The sequence below is a fragment of the Aptenodytes patagonicus genome, chromosome 5 (genome assembly GCF_965638725.1).
Source record: "Aptenodytes patagonicus chromosome 5, bAptPat1.pri.cur, whole genome shotgun sequence".
Lineage (NCBI taxonomy): Eukaryota > Metazoa > Chordata > Aves > Sphenisciformes > Spheniscidae > Aptenodytes > Aptenodytes patagonicus.
In genome coordinates this window covers 66,399,058-66,423,802 of record NC_134953.1, presented here as the reverse complement: position 1 = coordinate 66,423,802, position 24,745 = coordinate 66,399,058, and the positions used below count along the sequence as shown (strand labels likewise).

Here is a 24,745-nt window from a genome sequence, read left to right as displayed (position 1 = left end):
TACACGTGTTTACCTTGCTCTGAGCTCCTAGTAAACTGGAACCAGCAGAGAGGTGTTTTTATGGGTTGAGATTTTAGAAACCACTTAAGACGACTGGCAGCTCACTTCTTATTAAAATTAATGAGTTTGGGCATCAAAATCCCAGTGGTGGCTTTGAAAGCTTCTAGCTTAATTGTTTCCACTACCATCACATGAGCCACAGGTTGTAAACTTGATATTTCAGAACATTTTTTGGGAAGAGAATGAATAAACACTGAAGAAATGTTAAAATGTTGTAACCTAAAGAGGGTTATAAACTAACCACTTGTACTTTAGAGTCAACCCAGGGGGAATAGCTCCACTGTGGCAACTGCGCATTACATTCGGTCAATACTTGTTCCATTATTCCTGTACTACTAATAATTACCCCAAGACCTAGGAGGGACTCTTGAAGGCTGTATGTTGATGCATGCTTGTTTCTTTCAAAAAACTGAAATTTTTTTTAAACTGGTTTAATAAATCTAGAGACCTGCTTGTTTTCAAATCTGATCATCATCCTACAGACATTCAACCAGAAGTAAAATCAAAACTTTTAATCCCACAGAATATGGATATTTAATCCAAATATATTGTAAGAATATTTAAAGATTTTAATTCAAAGTAAGGTAGACTTCCTATCAGAAGATAACTTTCCCATTGATTTCCGTAAAAAATTTATTAATACAAAGGGCAAAATTTATTAATATTCTGGAATTTTTCCCCCCTAAAAAAAAAAAGGACAAAAACCTCCCATCTGCAATAGGATACCTGGACAATAGATCTCCCCATTGCGTGAAGCTTTACTGTTAGATTCAACTGATCATTTCATGGACTATTTCATGCATTTCCTTTGGTCTCAGTCTCAATGCACTCTGTTAGCACAGCTGCACTGTATGAAACCATGGGGATATAATACACTTTTTTTTCCACTCCTTCACTACTGCTGAGACAGCTTTTCAAGATACTAGTTATTTTTAAAGCCAAAGAAAAAGCAGGGCTAGTTTTCAGCTTGTGAGGCCACAGTGCCTTTTCTGAAGAAAGAGTGAGAAAGTACCACCCAAATATCTTGGTCCACAGATCTCAGAGATTTTTCATGAATAACTTGATAAAACTCCAGGCTCAGAGGTTCCACCCACTTTTAAATCTATCATTCCCACACAGCGTGGTCTTTGAGAAACTAGAAGCATTTCAGACCCTTAGGTGGGTTTTTCTCATCTCTGACCTTAATTTCCTTCCCTGGGATGCACAGTTCTGCAAAACAAGTTCTCTAAAATCACAGAGTCCAAGTAAGAAAACTTGTGAGTCTCAACAAATATCCTATGTGGCTTGGTCCTAACGTACAGAAAACAAAATGAAAACAGGAAAACATTTATTCTTGCTAGTTCCTGAAAACGCTTAATCCACAGACAAAGACCCCTGTGGTTTTGTTTCACTTCTGGTGAAATTTGCCATCCTTTTCTAATTCTTTTCAAGAATTAAAAGAACAAAACAAAACATGCAAGCAGTTTAGGCTGAGCCGTATGCTCCATTAGGCTGTCTCAGCATTTCTTTCTTTGCCTTGTGGTCTCTAGTGTCGCTCTGTGCTGGCACTGAAAATAGAAAATTGACTCATCATTGGGATTTGCTAGGGTTATCCAGTGGATCTGGTCAGAAAAATGACATTAACATCATGAAGCCCTGTAATAGCTTCTTTTCATAGTTCCCAGGCTTAAAATTGCCCAGGTCCCACTTTCATTCAACCCCAAGCCACCAGGCAGTCTGGCTATGCCTTTCTCGCTGCCCAGGCAAGCATCTTCCTACCCCTCACATCAGGTATCCAATTTCTGCAGCTCAGAGGGCCATGACCATCTCTGGGCTTGATAACCTCCTCTGCAAGGCGAATCAGAGCATCCATGTTTCATTCCTGCTCTGAACGGCCCTTACGAATAGCCCACCTTCCCCCACTGGTGGAGGCTGTGTAGTGTTAACACTACGCCTTGCACCACACCTTGTCCCCACCAACAGGGATTTTCCCAACCACCGATACATTGACAATTGTCTGAGGGGAGCATCAGGCAGGGCAGACCCTACTAATGCCCCTGCCCACTGGCCTTGCTGGAGTAATGCTAATAATGTTTGGGATGAGTCCCATCAAGCCTCCCCTGGGCTTCAGCAGGTCCAGGAATTTGCCCTTGCTTTAGCTCATGAGAGAGGACATGCCTTTACTGACCATACACACCTTCCACAGAACTAAATCATCAACCTATTTTTTCAGCAATCTTGCGGTAACATTTCTGTTCCCTCAGATACGTGCAGAATCTTCTTGAAAGCAAGTTTGCCAATTTGTTATTTGCATCTCGTCTTTGTAGCGCGAGCAATGGAAAAGTTTTGCTCAGAAGACTGCCATGCTTTGCACGCGCTTCCAAGTACAGCAACATCGCTGAGGTTTTCTTGCTCCAATTTTCAGAACTGACAGACAAGGAAAGATTTTGTTTCATCAAGAAAGAAGCTGTGGTGATAGCAAGGAACGTGTGATGTGGCAGCTTTATCCTTATGCCACCGTTCTTGGGATGCAGCCGGATGACAGCCAGACACTAAGTTAAGAGCATTTTATTATAGACGGATTCTCATAAATTCCAGTTTGGGAGTCTTTGTCAAGGCAGGAATTCGTCAATCCCTCGCACGCATCCTTGCTCCCCTTACCACAGGCCACAGAGACATCTGCTTCTTGCTTTTTTTTTCCTTACGCATCTTTCAGAGAGAGCAGTCATGCACACCCACAAGACGGGCACTAGAATGTCCTGTCCCACAAGAAGTTTTACTTTTTTTTCCCTCTTCCACGCTAGGATGAAACCCAGATTTTCAAAGCTCTGGGGAGAGCAGCAAACAAAAGGAGAACAGAAGCCAGGCAGAAAACCTAACCCACCCCAGCACAGCTTATAAGGCCTCTTACTAGTGATGTGAAGTATGGATTTAGACCATGGTCTCTCACATAACCAGGTGACACCAGTGCATACCACCATGGAGTTAATCTCCTTCGAGATGAAAGCATATATATATATTTTTTTTTTACTGCAAAAGAGAGTAACTCCAAAGAAGAGGCTGCAGAATTAGATTCTGCCCATACCTAACTTATCTGAGCTGCTTCAGGTAAGTGCCGTAAATTACTGAGGATGAATTTGGGCTCAAGAGACAGCAAAAGAGAATACCTGTGAAATCCCTGATTATTCACTCACCTGACTGGCTTAATTATAATGAGGTTATTTTATTTAGGATGCAGCTGCCTTAGGCCTGTACGCTAAAGTTAAAGCACTTCCATTTCTTAACAGAATTTGGAAACAAAGTTGTTTATTCATTTTTGCACCAGAGTCAACTACATCTCACAAGCAGTTAAATTAGGTTAAGTAGTTAAATTAGATTACAGTCCACGCCAAACTTGGATGGTATCTTTGGACTCAGAATCCACGTCAGACTATTTCTCTGGGAAGAATCACTGTTGTTCAAGAACTGTGGCCTTAGTTTGAAAGGGAATTTGGTCCTCAGTATACACATACACATATGCAAACCCTCAACTCTGTGCATAAATGAACTGAGAAGCTTGTGAGGTCAAGATATTCCCATGGATGGTGATGTTTTCCTTCCCAGTTTGAGAAACTATAAAATAAGAGAACTGAGTAAAACCTTTGTTATCTATTCCATTTCATTAAAAGTGGAGCTGATCTAGGGCATAGGAGAAGAAATGCAAGCTTTCTGCCACTTGAGCAGTTGAATTTGCTGAAAAGAGAGGACAGCTGAAATGTTTGTAACATGCCATTTCCACATTTTCATATGAATTCTTTTCTTTCAGAAAACTCAAAATGTTTCATTTCAGCACTTTCTGAACAAAGCTTTTAATTTTTTTTAGTCTTCTGTTTTCAAAGACTTAAATGCTACAAAGTGGCCTTTTTTGTTTAAAAATTGATCTCAATTAAAAATAAAAACCCAACTAATAAATAAAAATGACAAAAACCCAACAAAACGCAACCCCTGCCTTCAAAAATGTCCTCAAAATGTTCCACTTCAGATGTCTCTGAACTTATTTCCCCTTCTCGACTTTTTGGTTCAATTCTTGAACTGAATAATCCTTTGTTCATGCATCTTTAGTGTAAAATGTGTAAGCTGCACACTCCAGCCTCAGAAGATGGGCTGTGACCACAGAGGAAGGATGGGTCGACCCTCCAGTCTTGCTTCCATCTCCCACATTAATAGCAAATAAGAACCTCCTCTGCTTGTGGCACACAAAGCCTCACCTCAGACTCTATTCCCTAAATCTTCACTGTCTTACTATCACCACACCAATTTAGTGCTAAGCTATTTCCGCCCGGGTAGTTTGATTTAAGCAAAAGATTCATAATACCTTTGGTCTTTGGTGCCTCGCTGTCTTATGGAAGTTGTACTTAAAGCTCCTTGGACAGAATACCTATCCCATAGATCAAGATGGGCCCTTTTCTGCTCAGGCATCCTCGTTCAACATGGGAGCACACAGCTATGCAGCTATCCTGGGACATCTGGTTCATTCTGGTAGTCTACTTCACAGAAGAGAGAAAGGGCTTCACATTCAAATTACAACTCCTATATGTCCATGTACCACTGAAAGACTTGCACATAATGTTAACTGAAATGTTTCAGCGTCTTCTAATAAATCTTTGGGTGCTGACTTTGCAATGAATTTTCAATTTTTCTGCTTTTTCTCCCTGATTTTGGACAGAAACAAATGTTGGAGTATTGGCATTACCTCTGGATTGGAAATCCTGACTTCTGTTGAAATTTGCCAAGAATACACAGGCTTTCTGCTGAATCTGAAGTGATGGTATTACACCACAAAAGAAGATTTTAGGATTGCATTTTTATTGAACTGGAATATTTTCAAGCTTTATTCCACACATTTTTTTTTGTGTTATTGCTTGAAAACCATTGGTAACAAAAGTAAATATATTGCTCTTTCCTTTTAATAACTTTTTAATAAACACATATATATTGCTTTAATAAAGAACAATGGTGGACTTATTACTGGGCAATGTAATCTGTTTCCTCTTTATAAACTCTCTGATCTTTCTATGTTTCTTTGAGGTGATGTCATATTAATTATACACAGCAGATTTTTCAGGTGCTGGAAATTAACTTCCATCATTCGACAGGGTCTGCAAAGCATAAAATTCTTATCCAGTTTGGCCCAATCTGCAACACCAAGTTTCTTCAGGTCTAATTGTGACATTTCCAAAGTTTTGGTTTGGGCTTAGGTTTTGGGCCAGTTCTGATTCTACAGCATATTTACAGTGGTTTGGGTAGTGTCTGAAAAACTGGATAATGGTGACCAAATGCCACCATCTCATCTCAGCAGTTATGATCTCAGACTCTAGTGACCGGAAAGCAAGTCAAGGGCTGAACAAATCCTTCTTTCTCCTCCAGCTGCCACAATCAAACTGGAAATACTCACCAAAACTCGTCTCTCTCCTACTTGCATTTTAAGTCAATGGAACTCCTGATGTCTATGGCTGGCTGCTCCTCTCTAGTCATCGTCAGCTTTTGGGACACTGAGCTGTATAGCCATGCGTAAAGGCAGGTTTGCTAACTCAGCTGCAAAACTATTTTCATCTCATGTGCTGTTATTTCCAAACCATTCCTGACCTCGGTTTAAGCACAGAAAAGAAAGTAAGGATGCATTTGTTCCATCCCAGTAGTCATCATCCAGACAGGTTTCAACGTTAAGAAGCTGACTGACAAAAAACCCCCCTGAAACTGGCTGCTCGATTTTGATTCCTCAGTAGAATTACAGCTAATACACAACTGTTGTCTGTATCTTACTCATTTGCAATCCAAATTGAATTCTGCTCCCAGATTGTCTCCTTTGGGAATTGGTTTCCCTTCTCTTCTGGCTCCTCCGGAGGGAAAAAACATCTGCAGGAGTCCTTATTTTCCATCACATCTTAAAAATAAACTCTCTATAGAGACATCAACTGAGCAAGGTACCAAATGCCTAGCTTGAGGGACTAAAACATTTTCACTGACTTCAGAGTTAAACTAAGGGCAGATTATTCAATGTATGCCTGGCGCTGTTTCCTGCACTTCCCTCTGATGCTCTTGAAGCTGGGCCCTGGCAGAGATGAGATACTGGGTGGATCACAACTCTGTACAAGCATGGCAACTTGTCTTCCTTAAGTACCTTGTTCAGTCCAGGCTCTTACAATTGCAAGATGAGAGATAACATAGGCACATAAGTAGCTGCTATCACTAGAAGGAGAGAGACATGGACCACTTAAACTGAGCAGCAGGCAGAAGCGTGGAACCAAAGAGCCATGAGAAGACCATGCCTGCAAGAGATCCCACATCTGTTACACTGAATCCACTTTTCCTCTCTGTAGCTGACACTCTAAAACATTTGATCTGCTTAGCCATTGATAGCTGCTGAGCTAAAAAAAGGAACACAGAGCGAGTCTGCCTTTCTCCAAAAGGATGTTATAGCCCATCGGCATTGTTTTTATCACAGGGCCTGAGTGTTTCCAAGAAAAGAACAAAACAGTTGTCAGAAACCCTACTCAGACAACACTTCAGCCTGTCTGTGGGCATTTTTACTGCGCAGTAATGGACAGAGCCCTGGAAACATGATGAAGGCAGGAGAGTTCTTCCTCCAAACTCCACTTGCTTTAATGTCTAATGCTGTTCTATCAACTCTAATGTTAACGGACTTCACATAAGGGGTCTCTACATATTAGCCTGGTTTCACCTGGGTTCCCTCTCTGTTATTAACTCATGCTGATGAAACTGCTTGTACCAAATACTTATTTCTGTCTGACAAATCCATCCTTCATTAAAATTCTTCATTAATGAAGCATGCACATTGCTGCTGAAACCTTAAGGAAGAAAAGAAGGTTTTATATTCTCTTTTTTGGTTGTTAATTGAAACCTATGAGATTAGACCTTGAACTACAGCTTGAATATCTAGGAGGCATCTGAGGCCACAAGAAAGATTGATTTTTAATGAACTCAGGCACTGACCCCGGAAAATACCTCTCCTTCATGGCAATATCTATTATTATTATTATTTTTACTGGTACATTTAAGAATCCCAGAAATAAACTATGCACACATTAAAGAGCTCCATCTTAGCGAGCTGACAAGTGAAGGGTATGAGATGATGACAGATAGATACAGCCAATGCATCATGAGGATACAATGACACAGTACTCAACTGTACAAAAGTGAGAGCCTTTGCAGCTTTCCTCCCTGAACTCTGCTGTAGACCTCATTGTAAAGGAGCTTTGGGAGCTCACCTGCTCCAAGGAGTTACCAACACAGCTAAAAACACAGGAGGAGGAGGGTCTGCATAAAGGCAGTGCTTCCTTCCTCCTGCGTCTAACTGGTTAGCACTGGCCACCAGGAGTCGTGGAGGTCTACTTAGGTCCCCTACTAACCGCCTCTGCTGAGAAAACGGGGAGGAGAGTGATGGGTCTTTGGAGCAATTCTGGTGCCAGTCATCTTCCAATGGAGGAAAGGGAGGGAAAGTCCATGCACGGCTACCAGGGGCTTTCTGCTGGCCCAGAAGAAGACTTAGGCCAGCTGGCTTCCTTGACCAGAGAGATATCACAATGCTCAGGTGCCCTTCGTGTAATCTCTGAAGATTTAAGTTGTCAAGGAAAAATAATAAATTAGACTGGGGATTGGCAGTGGTTGAAACCTTCACTGGGGGTGCTTTGTGAACATGAATGACAAATGGCTTTTGTCACAAGCTTGAGCAGACCCAACTTCTACATAAACTGTTTATACACACACACACAAAAATACACAAAACCAGCGATTAAGTCCAGCTCTCCTCCCATGAAGAGAACCCCACATGGCAGTAAGCGAAACACCGGCAAAATGAAAACCACTTGTTCTGCTGCTCCCCAGAGCACTATAAGTCAGTTAGGAATCCTCCTCCCTCCATTGTATGTGCATGTGTGTTTTCTTAGTCTGTGTTTATTTATTCATTTGTTTGCCTGGAAATGCTTTATCTAAGTGCCAGTTGTTTGAGAGGGTATCACCGCCTAGTATTTGTAGCACTGCCTAGCTACTGAAAAGCATGTAATATCACAAGTCTAACAGACGTCAGAGACTCATCAAAAATATGCCTGGCATCTGGCACGGGTTCTAGCAGTCACATTAGCTTCTTATCACTACGCAAAGCTGGAACACTTTGAGAGTGACCAAACTAGGACTTCTCCTGAGGTGGTGCTGTAATCCGGCTCAAACTACAGAAAAGCCAATATTCCTTTGCTAGCAGAGGGCTTTTTATCTCAAAATCACTCTTCTATTCTCAGAATAATTTGGTAGTTTCAATTTGGGGTTTTTTAGTACACATTATTAAAGTGAACTGTCTTCTCTATCCACGGAGAGCGCGCCCTCCTACCAACCTCATGGGATCAGGTTGTCTCTGCAACATGGCCCTGCACTGGAATACACACTTCATTTCCAAAGGGTCTGGAGGAGCAAGGGTTCAACTTCCATGCTTGCAACCTTCATTCAGCTTTTGCCACTGCTTCTTAATCCACACTGAATATCATTCCTTGCTAGTTCTCCTGTAAGGACTTCATCTTTTAATAAGTGAGGACTTCTCTCTGTCTCAGACCACCTTCCACTGTAAGTGTTGGATTCACAGCACAGGTCAGGGATGCTGCCTTAGCCAAAAGGGCTCCTAGGGAACCCCATTTTCTGCTACGCTGTCTACACAGTAGAGCTGAATTTATGCTGGTGTCAGACACAGAAAGCCCTTGACTTTTTTTCTGCAGTTGCGGTCTACCCTGGCAGCTAAGATCAATCCTGGATAGGTGATGTCTCCGTACCACAACTGTGAGATTGACAGGCATCTACCAGGTAACACTAAGCCCAGAAACAGAAAGCCCATACAAATCTTGTACTTTCACTGGAAGCAGCTTCACACAGGAAATATCTGTACAAGAAAGTGCTGAGAGGAGTGGGTGAGTCTCAGGCACTGGGAAGGAGACTCAGATGACCTCTGCGTCATGCTCCGTGGTGGCTGAGATGTGTTTTGTATTTATTCAGAGAAGCACAGCGCTGCCAGTGCTTTCACAGCTCTCCCAGCCTGAGCACTGCCCATCAAATCCCAATAGGGGAGCAATCACCCAGTGGTTTAGGGGTTAGTAGTTTAACTAAAGCTAAACTAGATGTGCTGTCATAGTTTCCCTCAGGGAGTTAAAAAACTCTTTATGCCCCAGTTTTCCATCCACCCATGGAGATAACTCCCCGCCTCACATGAAGATAGTGAGAAGATAAACAGCTAAGATTCAGAGACGCTGTGCTGGTGGGGCCATGTGAGCGTTTCGGACAGATAAGTGTGGGCCAGACTGCAAAACTGCCACCTCGTGTTGTTGAAATGCTGCCTATATAAGATGTTTTAATTAAAACCGCAGAACGATTCATCTGACTTATCTCTCTGCAATGAGACTAAGCTCCTGGGGCTGCCCCACCAGGCCCGCTGAGATGGAGACATTAATTCTGAACAGAAGCACAGGCTACTCAAGCAATGCTCTTTTCCTAAGCAAATGATGACACCCTGCACACACGCCTGTGTGTCCCTCTGTCTCCTCCCTTCTCTAGTAAGACTCAATCTGACAGCCAGTTGTAACTGAATTATCCCAAGTAGCAGAGAGATCCAAAAAGAGTGTATGTCCTTAGTTATATGAAAATAAGCAGGAAGGAGTCAGGCTTTATGAGGAAAGGCTCAGGTATGATCTCAGTCCTTTCCTAGATACCAGAGTCCAACAATTAGAAAACCCATAGGACCCCTAGACCTCACCAGGTCTGTCGTTCACCGACTAACCAGGGATTTCTTGGAAAGGCGGGGAGGTAAAGAGGGAGGGAAGTGGGACAGCGCCCCCCAGTAGTGAAAGAATAAGAAAATAAAATCAGTCTCCTGCGCCATCATCTCATTTAAAACACTTCTGGTTGCCTGTGCATTTCATTTGCCGCCTTTTACTGATTTGAGTGGTAATTGCTGACCATTCAGCAATGATTGCTATCAGTATGAATGCTTGAATACATAGAAATTGCCCTAAATTCATGGCTGCATTTGTAAAACAAACAAACAAACCCCGTTAACTCTGCTTTCTTTCAAGTCAATGTCTTTTCTCCTTGAGGGGGATGTTTCTAAAGTTGCCTCAGGGATTTAAAACCTCAATGCCTGCTAAATGTCAATGGAAGTTGCACTTCCCAGTTTCATTTGTGACCTAAAACCTAATCTACATACAAGTTTGATACACGTGCAAAATTCTCATTTAACATTAGCAAGAAATCACATGCCTCTAGGGGAAGAAAGACGATTCCTTTGCCACAAATGCAAAGCAAGGTTTGCTTTGACAAAATGGTGGCAAAAAGCCAATCTGTGCATCTACTGCATCCATTGACTGTAGGTCAATGAGTGGAATGACCTGCTGCTCCTGGGAAGAGGTCTTCAGCCTGGGTGGCACTATAGAGGAAGGAAGGAGGCACCCAACAAAACCATGTGTGTGCCCAAACTGGAGTCAGAGGTGAGGACACAACAAGGTCCTTCAGATCTGCATCTGCCAGGATGGGAGAAGCAGAGGAAGAGCCACTCACTGACCTGGACCGAACTACTACCAGTATTACCCTGGTGTTAGACAGCCTTCATTCTTAGCACTGCTGATTTCAGAAATCAGCTTTTTCTCTCCAAAGTTCATGCAGGGACTTCTGGATCTTCCTTGCGCTGGAATAGGATGTCTTGACTCTGTGGGTGTTAGGAATAATTCCTTAAAATGACTTAAAATGCTGCAAATGTAGGCAATGTTACAACCTAAACCCACTACAGCAGCAGAGGTTTACTGCTTTTCTTGTAGAGAACCACGTAAGTTTATTTCAGCTAGCAATGTTTTCTTTCCCCTTCAGAAATCAGGAGGAGACAATACCACTAAAGTATGAGAGAACCATGTGAACCTTGTTTAGCCACTGTGGATTGGGATTTACATTCCAGGGGTATAACGAACCCAGAGATGCAAAAATGTGGGCACGCAACGTTATTAAACCCTTGAAGATTATCCCAGTCTAACTCAATAACTTAGCCTTTTCTTAACGATGCTGGCATGTATATGAACTATAGCCTTTAGCAAAGCTCAGTGCCAACAGAAACCAGCAACGCTGCAGCGGCTGAGCAGCAGCCCAGTGTAGTCCTCTGTGTTAGAGCTCTGGACAGGCTGTATTGTTTTTCTTCAATGGAGGGGGAAAGTGTTTATCTGGGAAGCGTTTCACATCAAGGACAATAGGGAACTGTTTAGCTTTCCACAAATAGGCTGGTATGCAACTTCCGAGCACTCTCCAAGGAAAACTTTGGAACATTAGCCACGTCTTTCCAGCAGGGATTTCATGTAAAGTAGTTAATGCCCCACATCCTTCATCCTGATTTATTCCTGCCTCATCCTTGTTCCAAAGTGCTGCGCTCACTTCAAACACAACATGGGGCTCATCTCTCTGAATATGCACTTTGATCGCTGGGGACTCCAGATTCGTATCAGCCGTTCAAACATAAACAGGGATGTGCTGTCTCGACAGAGGTATTTCTGTGACTGCCTTTATTTTTGCAAGAGTAATTAAGAAATGTGAAGCTGGGGTCAGATGACAGGAGATTCAAATCTAGTGGCCAGACAGGGCACTGGATACCAAAGCACTCGGAGCCTGTCTACCACTTTGCTGCTGAGGTGCTGCAGGTTAGCAGGAAAATCTTAGTATCCCTGACTTGACATGTGTCCTGGGAGTCAGTGGAGAAAGGCTTCAGTGTGCTTTTACCCATGAATGAGAGCACCAAATTAGGGGTCTCTTCCTCTGCAAGCTGCCACCAGCAGAGAGTGGCACTGCAGAGTTGTGAGCCGGTCTGACATCACATACAGCAGTAGAAAGGGGAAATACGCCAAATCTAGTCCTTCTGTCAACTCTGGTCCCCTGTGGGACCAACTGTTTTCTTGCTGAAGTCAACAGGAGTTATGACCATGCTGGGTGTAAATTTAGGCTAATTCTTGGTACTGATGAAAAATTCTGTTCTACGGTGGGGCTACAGATGAGGCAGACAGATGGGCATAGCTAGGACCACAGCAGCCACAACAGGGTAAATCCTCTAGGTGCTTCTCCTCACCAATGGGAGTTTCAGAGGTCTGTGACAGTGGCAAAGGATCCAATTTTCACAAGCAGAACAACTGCCGTCCATGCAGCCACCCGCCTGAACAAGAGGTCAAGGTGGAGGCCCAAACAGGTAATTCAGTTTCTGTCAGACACTCCCTGTGCCCCAATCTTTCTCTCTAAATTTGCATGTATTAATTCTGAAATTGGAGTACTGTAATAGTGTATTTTTAGCAATCACGATTGCAGGACATTGCCTTAATTCAGGATGTTCTTCCATCGCATCAATTGACAGCCACTGTGTCTATATCCATATACAGCATCTGATTCATTTTTCCTCCCTTCTGTTTCTATTCACAGGTCCATTTTTCATTCTCCCTGGAATGCAGAGCATTTGGGAGTGTAGGTGGAAAGCCAAAGTCTTTCAACACCCACTAATAGAAATTTGTTTTATTAATTAACTTTGTGGGAAGAAAAAAAAAATGAGAGAACTGATCCTCTGCTCTGAAATCATGAATCACTGCGCAAGGGAAGACATGTCCTCTGAGACACCAGAGCCTGCTTCAGACAGAGCGAGTGACTGAGTTGCTTTCTTGGGAAGTCCTGAGTCATCAAACACAGCAGTTTAATCCCCAGGAAATGGGAAACATATTGGCATGACGTTCACTTGCATGGAGCATGAGCTCCAGAGAAGGGTGAACCTCCAAAGGTTCTGGAGCTCAGTTTAGCTTGTGGAAGGATTTTAAAACGTTAAAGCTTCTCTGAAGTATATCTGATCTGGAGCTGGGTACAGTATTCCCAACACATGATTTACTGGATGAATTAAACTCTTTACATACTTTACAGATTACATATGAATTTACTTTGACTTCTCATAAAAATGATTCAATGCTTATGACATGAAAATGTATTTTGGCTTCTAAGTTATTTACTGTGACAAGTGCTTCATATATTCACCATTTTTAATTTACTAGTCCTGTTGTAAGAACTTACTTTTTTTGGCATTCTTGCTCCTATTACTAGCACTTAACTAGGAGGAGCAGCAGATATATATGCTTCTCAGTCTGACCCTTCACCATGGTTCTCCTAAAGGGACACCCACACAGTCATTTCAGACCCAAAGCTGGGCTGCGGCCAGTGTGAAGCCACCTGGCTTAGCCGAGATACCACGAATTGTTAAAGTGAGACTATTTTGCACTGAAGTGGACAAGAAATGGCACAAGATCACATTGCATATGTACGTTAGAGTGACCTTCTACTTGTGGGGGCAATTCAGAAAGGTTTCAGTAAATTTCACAGCTTGCCACAACAAGATCCACCCACAAGGAGTCATTTGGCCACGCCACCAATCACACAATGTTGTTTTGGAGGGCTTCTAACCCCATTTAAATGTGAAGAATGTCCCTCTGAACACCTGATCACTCATGAAAGATGGAAAATGTAATTGTCAGTGTATTCCTATGTAGAAAACTGTATGCCCAGCTGTTTTCTTTTAAGGCACTATTCTTGAAGGAATTTTAAGTGAAAGTGTCAATGAAAAAAGTAATTTACTCCCTTTCTTCCTGTTCCTTTTTTAGGAACTTGTGCATGTTAAAGAGCTCCCTGCAAGCAAAATTACTAGCAATTACACTCACGCTGAATCAAGCAGCTCTATTGACAGCAACACAACCCACAGACCTCTTGCTGAAGGAAAAGAAGTCAGCTCTGGAAGTGGAAAAGTTATCTGTCCTAACGTGTGAGGTCTCTTTGCCTGACAACGTGATAGTGAAGGTAAGGGAAGTCGGCGCTGCAAAGACAGAGTGACAGCAAACAGACCACGAACTTCCTTAGATAAACGACATCTTTCAAACCACACAATACCACTCGATACCTTTGTGCCCCTCGAGCTGTTACAAAGTGCAGCTGCACTTCAGCCCAGATTGATATCACTTGGGACGGAGGCCATTAATCCACAGGACAAGTGCAGGCTGAATACACAAACAGAAAACTCACACAACCTCACTGTTTCAATGTAACGCTGGAGGGGATGGTGCAATTTTTCCGAAGGCTTAAATGAGTCTAGTGATACTGTCCAACTTGAACATGGGGACCAAGTCCTTCAAATAGGAGCGGAATTCATCTCACAAAATGATTAGTCATCTAAAACTAGCCAGACACCTACTGCAAGCAAGTTGGGCCAGCTGTTTAAGACACCCATGAGCAGTCCTCTGGAAAAAACAGTCTTTTTACATTGACTACAGTAAGCATCTGCACAACTTTGTGAACATACTCTTAGTTTTCTACCAATTCCCTCATGGCACCTCACAACCAAAGACAGGAGAGAATCAGCAACAATCTCATATTAACGATGACCTCTAAAAGCTACTGGCACCGATGGAAGCCTTGTTATTGACTTCAGTGCAGTTTGGATCAGCTTTCTCTCTAGTAACTATAGACCAGAATTTTCATCTTGTACTAATGACCTTAGGTGAAAAGATCTGCATTAGAGTTGGCTGGAAGCAGAAAGAGGATGAAAATTCAGCTTCTCCTGTGGAAACAAGAACTCCAAAATTTGGCTAGAAAATAAAGTAAGAACTAGCTCTGAACTTTTGAAGTCTCCAAGGCTCTGTAAATTGACTATTAGATAGTTTATGGAGTATGAGATACAGATCTCCTAAAACTGATGGGCTGCAGAGCAGCAAAAAACCTAGAAACCTTAGCACTGGCTTCAGGACAGCTCAGTGAGCAAGCTGCCCTTGAGCAAAAAGAAGCAAGCCCAGGTTTCCCCAGCGGCCCTGTGTGCAAATTCCCAAGGAACAGAATGATATGGAATATGAAACAATTTTTTCAAAAGAAACCAGAAATTTTGCCAAGGATAAAATCTGATTATAGAGAGAAGTGAATGTCCCGCTGGGAGAACTAGTCAAGCACAAAATTCCTGAGAAGTTTTGTTCCGTATTCTTTCACCAACAGCATGAATTATCTTACTCTTTCCCAGATTTTTTTTGTAGCAAGTTGCTAAATTTCACTCTTTCAGAAGATGTTCGGCATTTAAAGGTGGCCTAAAGAACATGCAGATGGACTGGCCCTAAGTAATGTGTTGCTCAGGAAGTGACAGGATAATTAAGTTTCTATGGCTTAGAACTTGTAAGTTGACTTTGCTTCTTTACACATCTTGGAGATTTTCTTCAATTTCTTTCCCCCTAAGTATTACTTTGACTGGCTCAGACTTTGTGGCTGTAAGGTAATTATAGACACAAAGACAATTAAATTGCAAAGGAGGATATTTTAAAGGCACGTGGGAATCCCTTGAAAATGTAATGTGCATATTTTCATGACTAAATATTTTAAGCATTAAGTAGTCATATTCTCCAATGTTAGATGAGGCAATAAATTTGCCAATGCATGTAGATGAACCCCATTTAATCCCTATACACCTCTGACTGCAATTTATGCTGTCAGAGAACCCCCCCTAAATAATGGGTTTGCTTTTCTTCTGAGGGAAGGAAGCTAGTGAAGGGAGTATGATCTTCAGTCTCACATCAAGTGAAAGATCCAAAGGTTTACAATAGGATTAAGAACTGCAGCATCCCAATGGAGAGATTATTCCACCCACAGAAAAAAAAGTGTGCATTTTTCCCTGTCTCAGAAGAGATGGGATCCAAAATGGGCTAACATCTCCCCAGCTCTTCTTTTTTTCTCAATTAACTCAGTTGTTTCCAATGAAAGTGTCACAGCTCTCATTTTTTTTTTTACTTGTCTCTTTTCTAAATAAAATTTTACTTATTTCACTACAGCTTTAACATTCTCCCAAACACATCCCGAATATTAACAGCTAAGCAGAATGGATTAACCCTGCCAGGCTGGCACCAGAAAGCTGAAGTTCCTTGGGCATCCCAAGGAACTTGGCAACTACTGGGAGACTCCTGAGGGCTCTGATGGCATCCATAAGTTTCTGGGATGTAATCTATTGAACTGTCACTTTTAACAATTTGGGGCTGTGGGGAATGTTATGTCAAACATTTTCCCATCTCTGCATATCACCTTGTGAAGATTAGGGATCCTGATGGAGTGAAATGGCTGCATCACTGTGTGGATTGCGTGTGCTTTCAACCTGTGGAGAAGAAGAAAGCATTCATAGTGGAGCAAAGACTTCCACCATGAGACAACGCTGAGTAGGAGAGGCAGGGTCACACCTGTAGGATGCTATAGGACAAGGTGAAGGAGCAAGCTCTTTGCTTCAGAAAGAAGGAAAGGAATAAGCTACAACAGCAAAGACATGTTGCTTCAACTGGGCCAGGAAGTTCAAACATAAGGAGGAAGGGTAATTAATTTCTACAGCAGAGCTCTGAGAGTTTACAATAAACTCTCAGATGGGCAGAAATAAAAGCTTGTCCTGAATTCTCCCATTCTGAAAGAAGGGAGCATTGAGCATAATATCAGAAAGAGCAGTCTGATGGAAATGAGCACTGCTGCATGTTTTTCTGGCTGAGAGAACGGTGTGCAGTACGTCAGGGCTTGGCACGTGGCAGAAGGTCAGAGCTGATTCTGAGAACCCAGTAACAATAGAGTCATCATGGACACAGGTGCTTCCGGGATTGATCTTGCAACTTGGCTGTTTCCAATTAAATGTGAAGCAGCTGTGGCCCTTTATCTGCTCAAGTCACTGGAATCCATTTGAGGGGAAACTTTCTCCCATCTCCTCCTCTCTCCCCACCCCAAGCATGCAGCTCTGCTTTCTGAAGACAGGGAGGGGCAGGGATGGCCGGTTGGCAAAAGCCCCACGAAAAAAAGTTGCCTTTCTTATCTCAGGGCAAAGCAATGAGATACTGATTCAGCCATTCATTTTCCAGTGCCTTTATTTGGGGACAAGGAGGACAGCCAGCAAAATAAGAAGCAAATACGAATGGTGTTGAAGGTTGTCAGGCAAACAGATTCGTGACACTTTCCCTCAGGCAACAAAAGAAACAAATGAAGCCAACGTGAGGATAAGTTCTCAAGTGTTTACGGCATTGTTCTGCATGCTGAGTACAACAGGGTTTCTTTTACAGAAAGGGATTGAGCTTTAAAGAAGGTATTTTCAATAGTCAGCTGGTGGGATTCTAGAAGAGGCTCAGGAAGGTCAGCACTGGGCCACCAGGCAGATCAACAGGAGCTAGGGGATTTTAGAAATCCAGTCGGTGAGAGCTCCCAAATAGCTCCACACCAGCTAAATGTACTTTATATGAACTTTTCTTTGCCAGTTCATTGATTCTGGAACTATCACACCCCTCCATGTTTTGGCTATCTCTTCTAGCCTGCCAAGGTCTCACTTTACTCTTCCCCAGTACCTTAAGAAAGGGAGAACTTGGCTCAAATTTGTGCTTGTCACTAGACAACAGAAATGTTAAAGAGCAGCCATTTCACAACCCATGCTTAGCATTTTGGACAAAGGAAGCCAACAATCTCCTGACTTTACCCAGCTTGTATGTAACTGAAAGGACAAACAGCTTTGGTCTTTGTCCTGTTTCACTCTTCCCAAGGCTTTTCTGATACACAGGAACATTACTAATTGTTTTCTAAAAAGGTATTCTCTTGTCCTTTCTGAAACTGAAATGGACGGCAGAGCTTAAATGTCATACCAGACTACCCCACCTATTTACGGTACCACTGCTTCATTATTATTGAACAATAAAGATCAGACTACTAACCATTTTGATAATAATAATAAAAATAATCATACTGTTCCAGGAACAGTATGATTATTAAAGAAAAATAGTATTTGCTTTTTTGGCAAGGCAGCACTGCTAGTAAGTAGGACGTAGCACAAGTGTTTTGCTAAAGTTACTTTCATCGTTTCAAATAATGGGGCTTCTGACTTAACCTGAGAAAGATTGTCCTGCAAATTACTGTCAAGAAATCATTGATATTCAGCCAAAACCACCCTCAGTTTCAACATGATATACCTCCAAACATTCCTATGTGCCAGCTCAAATTGTTCCTCTTCGTCCTTCTGTGCACAATCCATCCTCAACAATCCTTTTTTCAATTCCCATGGCCAAAACATAAACATGCAGCTGATTCAGTTTTTTCCAAGCCTTACATTTTTTCCATGTGCTGTCCACCCCCACCAATCTCTACATTACAGTTCAGCTGATCTTCCCTGAACACTACCCAATTTTTCAATTGTCAGTGCCAGAATGCAATACAGTGGGCTTGACTCCCTTATACAACTTATTTGAAAGTAAAGCAGAAATGTCTCTTTTGGGTTTCAGCAGAGGAGAGAAATACCTCTTATTTCAATGTATGGCTCCACAAGAATCAAGATGAAAACACCTGCACGTCTATAATCCATAAAATAATTTCTGCTTGCAAGCAGCTCAGAATTTGTTGAGCTTCTACCTGTTTATTCTATGTACACATGTGGTTAGTATAGCCACTATCCTGAAACGGTTCCTCTTGTGGCCCTTTCTAACTGTTTTCAAATGCTTTTATCTTTTAAAAAGGAGAGAGGGGAGCAAAAAAAGAAGGGTAGACAAAAATGCAAGGTTCCTTAAGACTCTCAATTACAGCAACATAACCCAAACATCACAACAATTAACTGGCCGTGCTTTCTGAATATGCCGTCAACTTTTGTCATAACTGTGTTTAACTAGACTGTCTTTTGCACCTCGCCCAGAAATCATAAAATACAAGCTATTCTAAAAAAGAGAGACAAAATGGTTTGCAGCAGCCTCCTCATTTCTAAGGGGGAGCCCCAAGCACTTCTGATGGCTACAGCCCCAGCTGTAGGACAATAAAAATACAGACCCTGATGTGCAGGTCTGGGAGTCTCTTTTTTTCTAAAGGCAGCAAGCTGTTTCCTGTGAATATATTTAAATTATCTTTATTTAAACTTTCTATAATCTTCTACTGTTTCTGTACCTTGAGTAATGCAATTCAGTGGCAACTCTGGATTTCTTTACCACGCCATTTATTTTTCTTTCTGTATTCTCATATAAGACTGGATGATCTGCCTGGATCATCAGACCATAGGAAAACATACAGAGCATCTAATCTTTATGGAGTACAACCATATGCTCTCTCTCAACTCAATCCAGTACTCACACACAACAGTATACTCTTTAATAAAGTTTTGTATGTTCAGTGTTCAGAACAGATCCCACTGGAATTAGAGTACTAGTCCAGACAAAGGGATCAACCTACCCAACACTCTGGTCTGGAGCTGGGAACAGAAGCTACCAAGTGTAGGATAATTCAACTGAGGACATATGCATTGTTCTAGGTAGCAGTCCAAGTCCACTTGCTTTCAAGTATGTTTTCCCCAGGGACTGCCAATTTTAGGGAAGATGTCATGAACAAGAGACACTGCTGCCAAGGTAGGGGAACACATACACAGAGGTGCCCCATATTGCAAATAAGTCAACGTTAAGCAGTGGCTTTGTTTCAAGTTTCCTGCCCCATCACGTTATTTCAAGTCTGTGAGGACATGTATAGACATATCCCAAGACCATAAAGAGCAGAGACTATTCTTGGACATCTCTCACACTACTGTATCTTCCTTTCTTCTCAAGGGCTTGCAAACAGCCAATAAATTAATAGTTTCACAATTTCCAGTTGAAATACTTTTCATGGGAAGATGATACTTTCAACCCAATGAAAATTGCTGAGGATAGTGCCTGCTTCCCTGAGAGGAAAGTTTCTTTGTCAGAAACCTAGGAATGGTATACCTCAGCTGTTTTGGTATAGTTTGCTTAGTTTTTCTGTTTTGCTGTATTTTTAGACACAGGCATTTTTGTTGATTTTAGCCAAAATTTCCAGCTCCAGTCAGTTACAGTGCTTACTGCTCTTGCCCGAGCCATGTTGACTTTTCTCCCTCTGCCAAAGTGCTTTTTAAACCTCCTCTGAATATATTCTCTTCCTTGTTTTTGATAGCTTTTTCTTCCTCTTTTCCCCATTGTTATTTAAGACTGTGCTTTTATTGCTCAACATATTCCAAGAAGCATTTAGGATAAATGCTCTGTCAAAGACACTTATGTACAGTTGAGCCATATTATATTCTATATGAATCATTGCGGATGTTTCACAAACAAGGTTAGATCAGCCAGATTTTCCAACTATATTAAACATAGCTTTTTCAGACATGGTCTACCAGCCCTGCGATTAATCCTCCATATTGAAACTCACCTCATATTTGGACCATGTCATGTCTGCCCACCAGGGACAGGAGCATGCTGCTAACACTTTCTTCTAATGAGGATAACAATCCTATGACAGAGCAATCTTGGCCAATTTTTATCTGCAGAATGCAGGGGAAAGGCTAACTTTGCAAAGCTAGATGGTCTCTCACCATCCCTCCAAGTTTTATTGTCTACGATATCTTTAGGCAGAGACCTCATCTAAATAGCCAGGAAAGAGAAAAGTCTAGGGGAGGAAGGAAGTCTGTTTCAGGACAGACTCAGGACAATTTTGTGCCATATTTTATCTTATCTAATGAGATTGCCAAGAGCCTGGTAATCAATCCTTCTTGCCTGCTTTACTTGATCAGATAGATGGAGAAGCTCAGGGAATATTGAATCGCTTTTTACCTACCCACCACACTTTCCAATGTGCATCTGCTACGTTAAATCTGGTCCTTCAGGCAAAACTGAAATTCCACCTGAGGAAGAGCAGCCTGACAGAGAGGCCTGAAAAATGAAGTTGGTGGCAGTCTACTGCCCTGCAATGGAGAAGCAACTAAAACCCCATGCAGAGAAAAAGCTAAAACAGCTATGGGGGAAAATGAGCTGAACAAGATGTTTCTTGAATACAGAAAGAAACTGTGGCACATCTGATCTGGTATAGTGAAGCAACCGTGATATGAATAATGTCCCCAAGTGACAAAAACAGCCATTGAGGCTCTATGTTTCCAAACTCACACAACGGATGCTTTACAAAGCAGTTTTTGTCTGGAACTTGGGTGGGAAAGGGATGTTCCTCACCCCCTCACCCACCTCCTATAATAATGCAATAACCTTGCTTAGTCACAGAAAAAGGGAGAGAAAAAAGAAAAGGAAAGTGTTTAATAATCCATGGACAGCTGCTTACTTTCCAATTGGTTGTCCAGGAGGGGTGTGCTCCACTTCAAATCCTGCTTGTCTCAGTACATCAATCACAGTGTTGTTACCCAGGAAGTGACCTAAAATACAAGTAGAAAATAGTACTGTCAATCAAACCGCTCCTCTCACTCACTTGAGTTTCTCCTGTTGGCACAACAGGTTTGGGAGGCAAGATTACCAGAAGCTAGACCAGCTCCAAAAGCAAGAAAGGCACGTTATGCAATTTGTTGTAATTCAGACTCAGCTATTCACCACGTAGCCCACTGCAGCCTTTGGCAACGGCCAGAGGAAGAGACAGCATACAGCCCGATATGGTGGTCTTCCATCTTATTTACCCCTCCCTCCCCTCACATGGCCAAGGGACTGGGTGGATAAAAGAAAACCTAGATGAATTGCTAGTCTCGTCTTCCACTGTGGCCATTTTTAGTAAGTGCAGGGACTAAACAAACTTCTAACATGGATATCAGAATGACCCTGCAGTGGCAAAAAAAATATTACTAGGGCTTTGACTCATGAACTGGAACAACTTACAAGCCCAGATGTCCACCCGGCCCATCATCATTCATGGACATCTGCTTATGAAGAAGCTCTGAAGCTGCTGTACTGCACGCTCAGTGCTTATCTACCTAAAATGGCAGTGATTCAGGAATTGCTTCATCAACCACTCAGCCACCTGCACAGCAGGGTTGAGAGGAGCTGGGATGGTAACCTTATCTCTCCCAACACGTGAAGATTTAGCTCGGTAAATCAGGGCTCTTCACTAGAAGTGTAAAGGTCGCATTCCTATTCACAGAAGTAACAAAGAGCTCAATAAGTATTGCAGCATGTACGGGCCTTGAAAGAGTTTACTTAAGGGAGTCCTATATACTTGAGGTCTGAACCAAATCCCACTGGAGTCAATGGGAGCCCTCAAAGGGCTTTGGGTACAGACTCAATAAGGCAGTGTAATCTCTCCAAAGCTTTCAACTTATTGTCAGAGTCCCACATTGTTTTCAGGATGGGTTAGACGTATAAAGTAAGGAGGCAAGGAGTCCACTAACAGGTTTATTAAAATCCATGTAGCCCAGTAACCTGTCTCCAACTGTAGCCTGTGGTGAATGTTAAAGGTATATAAATACATACATGAATGACACTGAGAAAGGACAGAACAATCCTCCTCCATTACATCCATTAGCTTCCAGCTCTGCACGGCTGGGTGACCCCCATTTACACCCAGGTCATCGCATCTCACTGCCAGCTCTGAATAGACCAATTCACCACGAATGTGCTCAAGCCTCTGCCTCCATGTACTTTTTGCCCTGTGACATCTTGCAGCAGGGAGTTCCACCACGTGCTGCGTGTAAAAATGCACTCTTCTGGTTTGCTGCTGCTTGGAGAGTGTGTGCTTGCCTTAAGCATAGTGTGTGTGTTTGCAGGAGATGTTCGTAACTGCCCGGCTCCATGTCAGAGCCAAATGCTTTGCATAGAAAAAACAAGGCAGGCAGGACATGCCCGAGTCTCTCTCCATGCATGCCACTGTGTAAGGACCTGCCGTAACCATCAGTAGAGTCACCCCTAGGACACTTCATCCATACTGCACAAAGTCATTATGAATTTGAGAGTAATTCAGTCCCCAGTATTCACTAAGCCTGCATCTCTCTGCTCGCACTGCCAACAAGGGTGCTAATTCGCATCAGTTGTGGGAATGATGTAGTCGTATGGCTTTTAGTGCAACTTGCAAGCACTGGTAAGAGCTTTTAGCCAAATGACATTCCTTTAAATGATTAAACGTACATTTGCAGAGCCCTAGTGTGTTCCAGGATTCCTCCACTTCCTTTTAAGAAAACTCAAAATTTGATTTTTCCCTGACTAACTTACTTATAACAAAAGCCAAAGAAGCAGAGAGCAGTCCCAAAAACGTGTTACACACCCTCAGAGATTCAAGAAATGAGACATTTGTGAGTGATTAACTGGATTTGATCATATCCTGTCTTTTTTATGCAGTGGCCAAGGCAAACAAAGGTCCCCATTCTGTCACTGGCAAAGTGACACTGAGGAACCAAAGTCAAAGGTGTCAAAGTCAGAGATGTTTCTGAGTCCATGGTACAACGCTCTACCTTCCCTGAACCAGAGTCTCAAATGCCAAGAGATTTCTTAATGTAAACAATTGTCCTGAATCCAGCAAATCTTTGACATCATGACAGTAGAAAGGAACCCAATTTTAACTGCTTTAAACCCAGGAAAAAAAGTAACTATGCAACAGCTCTGATTCCTCATCCACAAAATGGTAGGACCATCAACATCATCAGCTCTTCAGCAAACCCCGTGAGCCCCTTCAAGTGATGGATGAAGATCAAAAGGTGATACCTCCTGGACTTCCCATTCCTGCCCTCTGTGTGGAGACCATGATGAAAGCTGCTAGCTCGTTGGACTGGTGATCTGCTGTGCAGGATGGCAGAAAAACATAAGCGTGGTGAGATGTGTGTTTCCACAGGGTAAGTCACCCCGAGCTGTTCAGTCCTCTGCCATACCCCTTTCTCTTGGGAGCTGTCCTCCAGCTATCTGGGAGTTTGTGTCTGATTTGGACTGCAATTACAGGGAACAGAGGCGGTTCCTGCCAAGGTAAAACTCACCCACGTGGGGAATGAATGTCCCCAGGACCTCTTCTGAGACCAGGGACTGAATTTTCCATATCACAAATCTCCTTACCCTCTGCTCCAAGCTTGAGGCTTATTCCTTTAATTTTGCCTTTCCTAACATGAAGGAATACCAGCTTCCATTAAAAAAACCCTACCAAACTCCAAATCCCTGAATAAATTAAAATCGTCATTACAAACTTCAATGTGAACATAGTTACTTCATTTTAGGTCTACAATTCAACACATACTAAAGTATTTTTAATGCCCCAGTTCAACCAAGAGAAAAGAAATCAAAACAAAAAAATCAAAACCATAAACCAACTTCAAGCTGACCCCCAAATAATTTTCCATTCCACATACATCAACAGAGCCTGAAGCTTTAATAACCGCTAGGAAATGGCATGAGCAGGTCTTTGCAAAGCTTTACCTTTAGACTCTGCTTAAAATTTTCCTGTTTGCATTATCCCATGTACATCTGGGTAAATCACCACCCATCTCACCATCAGCTTGCCCTGTTAATACATCCTTTCCACCTGATCGCAAGATTTCTATACAGACCAGCTCCGACTTCTATGTGTCTTAACTTCTCTGCTCAGTAAGAATTCACATATTGTGATGGGTTTTGTATCCATCTGTTTATTTTACGTCACAGTAACGCTGTTGTGGTCAACTCATTATCTCATTATGCACACTACAAGCAACTTGAAGTCATGCTCTACCTCAGTGATGGAAAAAACTGAATATATGCATGCTCAGACCAGCAGCCTTGCCACCCAACACAGACATCTTCCCAACAGTGATCCGTGGTATCCCATGGCAATGAGCTCCTCAGGATCTGAGATATGTGGAAGAGGAAGGTTTGAGGAAAAAGGCGGCACTTGAGAGGTCCAGTGCAGGTGGGTAAAGTGAAACATT

General features: G+C 42.3%; 1 protein-coding gene across 1 annotated transcript in view; it reads right to left on the bottom strand.

The window, feature by feature from the left end:
- Positions 1 to 24,745, bottom strand: part of TRABD2B (TraB domain containing 2B) — a 297,330-nt gene that overhangs the window by 26,374 nt on the left and 246,211 nt on the right. Inside the window, exon 5 of the mRNA XM_076340249.1 lies at positions 21,202 to 21,292. Coding sequence (XP_076196364.1) covers positions 21,202 to 21,292 — 91 coding nt within the window. The remainder of the gene's footprint in view (positions 1 to 21,201; positions 21,293 to 24,745) is intronic.